The sequence below is a fragment of the Chiloscyllium plagiosum genome, chromosome 5 (genome assembly GCF_004010195.1).
Source record: "Chiloscyllium plagiosum isolate BGI_BamShark_2017 chromosome 5, ASM401019v2, whole genome shotgun sequence".
Lineage (NCBI taxonomy): Eukaryota > Metazoa > Chordata > Chondrichthyes > Orectolobiformes > Hemiscylliidae > Chiloscyllium > Chiloscyllium plagiosum.
In genome coordinates this window covers 120898925-120909890 of record NC_057714.1, presented here as the reverse complement: position 1 = coordinate 120909890, position 10966 = coordinate 120898925, and the positions used below count along the sequence as shown (strand labels likewise).

Genomic DNA, 10966 nt, shown 5'->3' with positions numbered 1-10966 from the left:
ATCTTAAGAACCCTGTGCACCTCATCCTTCTATACTCCAGTAAGTAGTCTCCCAACCTTTTTTTGTATTTATTTGTGGGATGTCAGCATTTATTGCCTGACCTGAATTGCCCTTGACACGATGGTGGTGAGCTGCCTTCTTGAACCACTGCCGTGCACCTGTTTAATCTTTGCTAATAAGACGACCCCTCCATACTGGGGATCATCCTAATAAATATAGGAAACATAGAAGATAGGAGCAGGAGTACGCCGTTTGACCCCTTGAGCCTGAACATTGAACTGCATACCTAAACCCATCCTCCCTCCATATCCCATGATCCCTTTACAAGAACTATATCTACCTCCTCCTTGAAAGCACCATGTTTTGGCCTAAACCACTTCCTGTGATAGTCAATTCCACAGATCACCAGTCTCAAGGTGAAGAATGTTCTCCTCATCTCCATTCTAAAAGGTTTACCCCTTATCCTTAAACTATGACCCCTGATTCTGGACTCTCCCAGCATTGGGAACATCCGTCCTACATCTAACCTTAGTCCTGGATATGTTCACTGAGTTGGGAAGTTGATTTGCAGATTCTTGTAAAGCACTGCTGTACTGTGTCTTCTGGAATTTATTTGGTTACATTTCTGCTGATTCCGATTGCCGGTTCCGGTCGTTCGTTGTAGTGGCCGGTATATTGGGTCAACATCAATGTGCTTGTTGATGGAGTCTGGATGAGTGTCATGCTTCTAGAATCTCTCTGGCTCACCTCTATTTAACTTGTCCTCTGATTGTTGTGTTGTCTCAGTTGAATTTGTGGTCCTTGTCATATGTGTGTATGGCTACTAGGGACAGTTAGTTATGGCATTTAGTGACTAGTTGGCGTTTGTGAATGCGGATTGCTAATTGCCTGTTTGCCCTATACAACATTTTGTGCAGTCTCTAAATGGAATCCTGTGAATTACATTAGTCTTGCACAACATTAGTCTAGAACCCCTCAATTCCTATTTGTTCAAACGACTATTTACAATGTTTGCTCTGAGTGTCAGGATACTTTTAAACTCTGCAGCCATCCTTTCAAAACATTGATTTTTAATAAGTTCTTTCCCATTTTAATTTACTGTTTTAAAAGCGCAAAAATAAAAGACTTAGTCCTTACTCTCTTTGTATTACTGTTTTGCCAGTAATTCACCTTTAATTCATGTGTAAAGTTTGTATTCCTGTTATAAAAAACAGACAATGCTCAAAATTCCTAGCAGGTTAAGGACATGCACCTGGAAGACCACGCGCCCCCAGCCTTGAAACTGAATTATGTTCAGCTGTGAGAAAAGGGACAGATTTCCGTTTATATAGTTCCTTTTGTGATCACTGGTTTCTCCAAAGTTCTTTAGCATTAGCTGTCCTCCCTCTGTGCTGAGCCTTCAAAAGTGTGCAACCCTTCAAGACAACCTCTCTGAAGGTATGGATATCTCCTCATTATGGCACATGGTCCCAACAGTTTATTTTTAACTTGTTTACCACTGCCCAACAGTTTATTTTTAACTTGTTCATACGATATGGATACTGCTGGCTTGGTCAGCATTTACTCCAGACTCCTCCTGCCCTGGAGAAGGTTGGAGTGAGCTTGCCTTCTTGAACTGCTGCAGTCTCTGGGGCTTAGAGCCCTCCATAATGCCATTAGGGAGTGAGTTCCAGGAATTTGACCCAGTGACACCGAAGGAACTGCAGCTTGGAGGGAAACTTGCAGGTAGTGATATTCCCATGTATCCCCTTTGCCTTTCTAAGAAGAGGGAACATGGATCTGCGAGGTGCTTGTTGGCGGAGTTGTGCTAAGTCATTACAATGCATTCTGTAGATGGTGAATCGGTGTTGGAGGAAGTGATACTCTCCTCAGTACTTCAATGTGGATTATGAACTCCAGTCCATCAGACGGAGTTGAACCACGTCCTTCTGACCTGGACAACAGTAGCGATGTCTAGATCAGTGTGGTGTTGGAAAAGCACAGCAGGTCAGGCAGCATCCGAGGAGCAAGAAAATCGATGTTTCGGGCAAAAGCCCTTCATCAGGAATAATCTATTCCTGATGAAGGGCTTTTGCCCGAAATGTTGATTTTCCTGCTCCTCGGATGCTGCCTGACCTGCTGTGCTTTTCCAGCACTACTCTAATCTAGACTCTGGTTTCCAGCATCTGCAGTCCTTGTTTTTTACCAACAGTAGCGATGTGACCAGCTATGATCTTTTAGTCATTATCCTAATGTGTCTTCATGTAGTTCTGGGTTTATTACTAGATCCTGCCAAGTGCATTCGGACATTTCATATTAGGAGTTTATGTCTTTACACAAATGTACATTTTTATTGTTATTAAATGTTATTAAACTATAGATATGGTATCCTGGTGAACAGGCAGTATCTTTGATAATACTGCCACCTCGTGGTCTACCAGAAAAGTAATGACATTTTATACTGTTATTGAATTATATGCGAAGTAGGAACAAGAATAGGTAATTCAGCCCCTCAAGTCTGCTCTGCCGTTTAATACGATCATGGTCTCATTTCAGCCTAAACCCCATTTCCTGCCTGTACTCCATAACCCTTCAACCCATTACTAATTCAAAATCTTATGTCCTCCACTGCATCGATTCACGATGCTTTGAGAGAGGTAATTCTTCCTGAACTCTTTTAAATCTGTCACTGTCATGGAAAATTACCAGGAGATATGGAGAGTTCTTCAAGATGATCTTTTATTTGCAGACAAAAGCCGTGACAACCAAAATGCGAATTCACAATTGTCCCCGAACCTCGGGGTCTGTTATTTTTTATATACCTTTTAGTTATCATGCTTTCTTCGAGTTTATCAGTGTGTCCAATTGTGTTAGTCAGGGCTATCTTTCTGCAGTTATTCAACAAACCAATGATGTTAGTTCATGTTATGTCTCTACTTCTGCCACTATGGTTTTTCCTACTTCAAACTTAATCTTACTTTATTACGATTAGATATTTACCATTACATCTGCCACAATGGTCTTCAGCCCTTGGTTGACCCTATTACATAATGCTAACATTTACTCATATGCCACGTGCTTTGATTAACCTGATTATGCTGCCATTGGTACCTAACCTAATTATACTACCTGACTAACATAATTATACCACCGTTGTTCTATATTCGATTGATGTAGTATTCCTTAGATTAGATTAGATTACCTACAGTGTGGAAACAGGCCCTTCGGCCCAACAAGCCCACACCGACCCTCCGAAGAGAAACCAACTCCCCCTATATTTACCCCTGACTAATCCACCTAACACTATGTGCAATTTAGCATGGCCAATACACCTAAGCTGCACATCTTTTGGTCTGTGGGAGGAAACCGGAGCACCTGAAGGAAACCCATGCAGATACGGGGAGAATGTGCAAACTCCACACAGACAGTTGCCCGAGGCGGGAATTGAACCTGGGTCCCTGGTACTGTGAGGCAGCAGTGCTAACCACTGAGCCACCGTGCTGCCCCCCCCCCCCCCCATAACATTCCACCGATTCTCATGTTTATGCCTTCACATGCCCTTATGCTATTTATTTTCCATACCACCACACATTCTAAAACTATGACCTTTTGTTTTAGATTGCCCTGTATGGAGAAACATCTTTAAGTCTACTTTGTCAATCCTCATGAGCATCTTTCATTTGTTTTTATTCATTCATGACATGAGGGCATCACTGACTAGGCCCAGCATTTATTGCCCATCCCTAATTGCCCAGAGGGCAGTTAAGAGTCAGCCACATTGCTGTGGGTCTGGAGTCAAAATCTAGTGAGTATAGGCCAACACCGCTCAATCTCTCCCACTAAGACGAGCCTGATAGTTGATAGTGATTACGTGATCACCATTAAACTAACTCAATTTTTATTCCAGATTTTTTTATTTAATCCAATTTTCAACATCTGCTCTGATGAACATTGCCCTTAAGCGCTAGAATACTTGTGCTTTACCAGCGCCTAGAATACTTGTCCAGTGAAAAGTTAAATATCACACAACACCTGGTTATAGTCCTACAGGTTTATTTGGAAGCACTAGCTTTCGGAGTAGTGCTCCTTCACCAGGTAGTTGTGGAATATAAGATCGTAAGACACAGAGTTTATAGCAAAAGTTTACAGTGTGATGCAACTGAAATGATATGTTGAAAAAAGACCTGGATTGTTTGTTAAGTTTCTCATCTTTTAGAAAGACCATGTTGGTTTCAGTTCTTTCACATGTAAATCCCAGAACGTTTTTTAAAGCCACATTCTCAAATGAACTTTAACAATTCACCCCACAAACTTATGGGTGTGTGGGGGGGATGGGGGAGGGGTGAGTGTCTGTGAGATAGTATGTGTATATGTGTGAGCATAAAGGGATATAAGTCTGTGAGAGGATGAGGGGTGTGTATGTGTGAGCGTGTGAGAGAGAGCTTGTGTATGAGAGAGGGTCTGAGTGAGTTTGTGTGCGAGAGTGTAAGGTGCCATGGGGTCACCTGTAGTGTGACATGAACCCAAGATCCCAGATGAGGCCATCCACAGCGGTACCGAACTTGGCTATCAGCCTCTGCTTGGCCACTTTGCGTTGTTGCCTGTCCCAAAGTCCACCTTGGAGGATGGTCACCCGAAGATCCGAGGCCGAATGTTCCAGACCACAGTGGTGTTCCCCGACTGGGAGGGAACATTCCAGGCTGGGGATTGTTGGGCCGTGTCCATTCATCTATTGCCATAGCCTGTGAGAGAACCCCTCTGGCTATGTCGAAGGCATCTTGAAACCCTACTATACAGGGGACCCCCGTCTTCTGTCAAGACACTACAGATTTCTTGCAGAAACTCAGCACCCACGGATTGGTTGAACTGGGAACATTCCTCGTCACAATGGACATTTCAGCACTCTACACCAGCATCCCCCACAATGACGGCATCGCGGCAACAGCCTCAGTACTCAACACCAACTGCTGGCAATTTCCAAGCATCGTCCTACAACTCATCTGCTTCATCCTCGACCACAAGGTTTTCACCTTTGACAACCTGTTCTTCATCCAGACACACACAACAGCCCTGAGGCATGGTACATTGGTGAGACTAAGCTGAGGCTACGGCAATGAATGAATGGACACCGCACAACAGTTGCCAGCTGGAGTGTTCCATTCCAGTTGGGGAACACTTCAGCGGTCTGGGACATTTGGCCTCAGACCTTCGGGTGACCATCCTCCAAGGCGGAATTCAGGACAGACAATTCAAAGTGGTCAAGCAGAGGCTGATAGCCAAGTTTGGTGCCCATGGGAATGCCTCAACCAGGACCCACTACAGGTGACCCCACTGTAATATACTGTACACTGTCTCGCGCACACACGCACTCATACAAAAGCTCTCTCTCATACGCTCACACATACACACACCCCACACTCTCACCCACACACGCACCCTCTCACAGACTTATACCCCTTTACACTCACATACATACACTCTCTCACAGACACTCACCACCACTCCCCCCTACACACACCCACGTGCGCACAAAATACATATATAAGTGAATTTGTGCTTGCATAATTACATTTTAATTTACTCAAAAACTGCACGAATTCATGTAGTATTCTGTAAATCCCTTTTTTAGAAATTGAATCAGTCTGAACATTGCGGCATAGACAGACAGACTTTAACCTCACTCCATCAATCCATTATCTGAGCTGACATGGCACCTATTGTTAAAGTTCATTTGAGAATGTAACTTTGAAAAAAGTTCTGGGATTTACTTATGAAAGAACTGAGACCAAAATAGTCACTCTAAGAGATGAGAGACTTAACAAACAATCCAGGTCTTTTTCAATATATCATTTCAGTTGCATCACACTAAACTTTTGCTATAAATTCTGTGTCTTACAATCTTATACTCCACAACCACCTGATGAAGGAGCAGTGCTCCAAAACTAGTGCGTCCAAATAAACCTTTAGACTATTACCTGGTGTTGTGTGATTTTTAACTTTGTACACCCCAGTTCAACACTGGGACCTCTAAATCATTCACAGTGAAATTACCACTGCACCACTGAATCAAGTGCAGACCAGACCAAACATAGACATGAGATTTCCTTCCTTAAAGGTGTATTTTTTTTACAAATCATTCAGAGAATGTCAGCATGCTGGTGGGCCAATGTTTCTGGCCTAGTCCCAATCACCTTTGAGAGGTAGTAGTGAGAGGGTCGTAGTACTGTAGTCCTTTTGACATAGGAACAGCCTCACTGCTATAATAAAAACAAAATACTGCAGATGCTCGAGATCGGAAATTTTAAAAAGTGTTTGAGAAACTCAGCAGGCCTAACAGCATTTATGGAGAAAGGAAGTTATGTTTTGAGTCTAATGACTTTCTTCGGAATTTGCCCACATTGCAGTTAGACAAGGAGTTCCACAATTTTGACCCAGTGACGCTAAAGGAACAGTGATACATTTCCAACTCAGAATGGTGAGTGGCTTGGAGGGGAATTTGTAGGCAGTGGTGTTCCTATGTATCTGCTGCCCTTGTGCTTCTAGGTGGAAATGGTCTTGGGTTTAAAAGTTGTCTAAATTGCCTTGGTGAATTTCTGCTCTGCATTTTGTAACTGGTACACACTGCTGCTCCTGAGCGTTGGAGGTGGGGGGAGTGAATGTTGTTGGATGTGGTGCCGGTCAAATTAGCTTATTTGTCCTGGATATTGTGAAGCTAAATGAGTGTTGTTGGAGCTGCACCCATTCAGACAAGTGGGTAATATTTCATCACACTCCTGACTTTGCTTTGTAAATGGCAGCTAGGCTTTGGAGAGTCAGGAAGTACGTTACTCAGATTCACAAACATTTTACAGTGCAGAATTAGGCCATTCAGCCCATCTTGTGAAACAAGCATTATTACCTACTGCAAATCATTCCCCTTTTCCCCATCCCTTGCATGTTATTTCTATCCAAATAATCATCCAATACCGTCTTGAATACCTCAACTGAACCCGCCTCCACCACACTTCCAGGCAATGAATTCCACACCCTAACAACTCAGTGTGAGAAACTTCTTTCTTACCTGCATTTGCTCCTTTTGAAAAGCACTTTAAATCTGTAAGATTCCTTGTCTCTGACCATCTCTTGTAGCCACTGTATTTATGTCTAATCCAGTTCAGTTCTGGTCAATGGTAACTCCCTGGATGATGTTGGTGCGGTTCTCAGTGATGGTAATGCCATTAAATGTCATGGGTTGATGGTTAGAATCTTTCTTGTTGAACATAGCGGTTGCCTGACGGTTTTTAAGGTAAGGAGAGATTGGTTCAACTGGGCCTCTTCACTAGAAGGATGAGAGGGCATCTGATTGAAACGTATATAATTGTAACAGGGCTGGATAGAGGAGGGAGGATGTTTCCTTTGGTTCTAGACACCCTAACCAGGGGACACAGTCTCAGGATAGACAGTAAACCATTTAGGGTTGAGATGAAGAAGGGCTAATGCCCGAAACGTCGATTCTCCTGTTCCCTAGATGCTGCCTGACCTGCTGCGCTTTTCCAGCAACACATTTCCACCATTGAAGATGTTACCTAGTAGAGTGACGAAATGTCTGGAAATGACCCTCCCAGCTCAGCGAGCAAACCTACATCCAGAACTGAATATATTCATTAAGGAGTTAGATAAACTTTTAGGTTTTAAAGGCATCAAGGTGAGCTTATGGGAATATGGCATTGAGATAGAGGATCACCATGATCATGTTGAATGGTGGAGCAGTCTCATATGGCAAAATGGTCTACTCCTGCTCCTAATTTCCATGTTTCTCTGTCACTCTCACCTTACCTCTGAAATGCAGCACTTTTGTCCATGTTTGAACCAAGGTCATAACGAAGTCAGGAGCTGAGTGGGCGTCACTGAGCAGGTTATTGCTGAGCAGGTGCTGCCTGCTCTGTCTGTAGATGACTTCCATCACTTTACTGATTATCGAGAGTAAACTGACAGGGCTGTAATTGTTTGGATTGGATTTGTCCTGCTTTTTGTGGAGAGGACATGTCTGGACAATTTTCCATGTTGTTGGTTAGATGCCATTGTTGTATCTGTACTGGAACAGCTTGGCTAGGGAGTAGCAAGTTTTCAGTATTATTGCCAGAATGTTGTCAGGGCCCATAGCCCTTGCAGTATCCAGTATTTCCAGCCATTTCTTGATATCACATGCAGCAAAACAAATTGGCTGAAGGCTGGCATCTGTGATTCTGGGACCTCTGGATGAGACCCAGGACACTTGGCACTTTTGGCTGAAGATTTTTGCAGGTTTATCATTTGTGCTGCTTTCCCTCATCATCGAGAATGGGGATCTTTGTGGAGTCTTGTCCTCTTGCAGCGTTTATCACTTCACACTCCTCCAAGTCTGCTTTGCGGTACCTGATCGACTGCATGCTCTTTATAGGCAAAAGTGAGGACTGCAGATGCTGCAGATCAGTGTCGGGAGTGTGGTGCTGGAAAAGCACAGCAGGTCAGGCAGCATCTGAGGAGCAGGAGAATCGATGTATTGGGCAAAAGCCTGAATGAGACTGGGAGTCTAGGGGACGGTGAGATAAATGGGAGGGGGTTGGGGCTGGGGGGAAGGTAGCTGAGAGTGCAATAGGTGGATGGAGGTGGGGGTAATGGTGATAGGTCAGAGGGGAGGGTGGAGTGGATAGATGGGAAGAAAGATGGCCTACTCGCAGAGTGCTTCAGAGAACATCTCCGGTACGCCCCCACCAACCAACCCCACTGCCCTGTGGCTGAACCCTTCAACTCCCCCTCCCACTCCACTAAGGACATGCTGATCCTGGGCCTACTCCATCACCACACCCTAACCATCTGAAGCCTCATCTCCCACCTCGGGACCCTCCAATCCTATGGCATCAATGTGGATTTCACCGCCCTCATGACCTGTTCATCTTCCTTCCCATCTATCCGCTCCACCCTCCCCTCTGACCTATCACCATTACCCACCTCCATTCACCTATTGCACTCCAAGCTACCTTCACCACAGCCCCACCCCCTCCAATTTATCTCTCCATCCCCTAGACTCCCAGCCTCATTCCTGATAAAGGGCTTTTGCCCAAAACATTGATTCTCCTGCTCCTCGGATGCTGCCTGACCTGCTGTGCTTTTCCAGCACCACAGTCTCGACTGCATGCTTTTCATAACTGCCTCACATTGACCCTGAACTGGTTCACATTATTCCCTATGTAGTTTTACTCTCCTGGGCTGTTTGAATTTGAATTGAATTTATTGTCACATGTACCAAGCACAGTGAAAATCTTTGTCTTGCGAGCGTTACAGGCAGATCACAGAGTGAAGTAGCACAGATAAGTGAATAATAGGTAAACAGCGGCAAAAACAAAAACACAGGTACGGCCAAATGTTTGTGAGTTTGAAAGCCCATTCAGTATTCTAATAATGGGGTAGAAACCATTATGAAACCGGCTGGTGCGTGTGTTCAGGCTTCTGTACCTAGTAGTTCTGAGCGGATACACACTTCATACTTATCCTGAACAGTCTTACACTCTTTGTCTGCTTCTCAATGCGCTCGGTCTACTACACAGTGATCCTCACCTGCTGCCTACTTCCCAAGCAGTTAGAATCATAAAGAACACCTCACCTTCCAGACAGCCTCACCAGTATCCAAATCTCTCCTCCACCCACCCCATCCAAGATCCAACCCCTCGACTCAGCTCCACCCTCTTGACCTGACCTACCTGTCCATCTTGCTTCCTAGCTATCCACTCCACCCTTCCCACTGACTATCACCATTCCGACTAATTTTCCCCCAGCCCCAACCCCTCCCTATTTATTTCTCAGCTCTCTTCTCTCTCATAACTCCCGATGAAGGGTTACAGCCCAAATGTGAACTGTCTTGCTCCTCAGATGCTGCCTGGCCTGCTGTGCTTTTTTCCAGCACCACACTTTATTGACTCTTCATCTTCAGCATCTGCACTCCTTACTATGTCGGAGAATCATAAGGATTTACAGCACTGGTAAGAGGTCCTTCAGCCCATCTTTTTGCAAACCCATCTACTCTAATCCAACATCCCACTGGGCGAAAGTGAGGACTGCAAATGCTGGAGATCAGAGTCTAGATTAGAATGGTACTGGAAAAGCAAAGCAGGTCAGGCAGCATTCGAGGAGCAGGAAAATTGACGCTTCAGGCAAAAGCCCTTCATCAGGAATTTTGTCCGAAACATCGATTCTCCTGCTCCTTGGATGCTGCCTGACCTGCTGTGCTTTTCCAGCACCACTCTAATCTAAGAGTCCAACATCCTAGTACTTGGTCTTACATGCTATGGTTCAAATAGGTGGGCTAAACTTATTCGTGGTAAATTGAGCAATGAAGGGATGTACAAAAGATGTTCAATTTGACATTAAGGGATTATTGTAAGTGAAGAAGGCCCAAAAACAGGTTCTGGGATAGGGTCACTGGAGCTGAAACGTTAACTCCGATTTCTCTGTACAGATGCTGACAGACCTGCTGAGTATTGCAGCAATTTCGGTTTTTGTTTCTGATTTCCAGCATCCAGAGTTCTTTTGGTTTTAACACAAAATCGAAAGGGGGGGGAAACTACAATTCCCAGAAGGGATCTGGTGCAAGCCACCGGAAGAGGCGAGGCCCGGAGCTGATGGATGGCGCGGTTATCCAATAGACGAGCGCAACGGTGAAGGTCACCGCCCCTTTGGGCTCGGCCGCACCAATCAGGTGACGGAGGCTCGAGACGGCAGCAACGGCGAGCTGGGCGGGCAGAGGGTGATGGAGAGTCTGTGAGACGGCGCCTGGTTGTCCCCTCACTCCTTGGTTCAACGGCAGGAGAGCCGCCCGCCCCATGAAGAAGGGCCGGAGGCCGAGTCTGAGAGGCTCGGCGACCGTTAGCGGTTGCCGGAGAGCGGCAGGTGAGCAATGGGGTGGGGGTGAGAGTGGTGGGGCTGGAGGTGAGGGGTGGGGCTGGGGGTGAGAAGGGTGGGGCTGGGGTGG

General features: G+C 45.2%; 2 protein-coding genes across 4 annotated transcripts in view; one reads left to right on the top strand and one right to left on the bottom strand.

Moving 5' to 3' along the window:
- LOC122550344 (diacylglycerol O-acyltransferase 1-like) overlaps nt 1-10819 on the bottom strand; it is a 106925-nt gene extending 96106 nt beyond the window's left edge. The window contains exon 1 of the mRNA XM_043691072.1: nt 10563-10819. Coding sequence (XP_043547007.1) covers nt 10563-10819 — 257 coding nt within the window. The remainder of the gene's footprint in view (nt 1-10562) is intronic.
- Nucleotides 10518-10966, top strand: part of zgc:63863 (uncharacterized protein LOC393372 homolog) — a 44642-nt gene continuing 44193 nt past the window's right edge. For all 3 annotated transcript variants that reach the window (XR_006311764.1, XR_006311765.1, XM_043690940.1), the window contains exon 1: nt 10518-10884. Coding sequence is in view for 1 of the 3 variants with exons in the window: in XM_043690940.1 (XP_043546875.1) it covers nt 10818-10884 (67 nt within the window). In the remaining 2 variants the exon portion in view is untranslated. The remainder of the gene's footprint in view (nt 10885-10966) is intronic.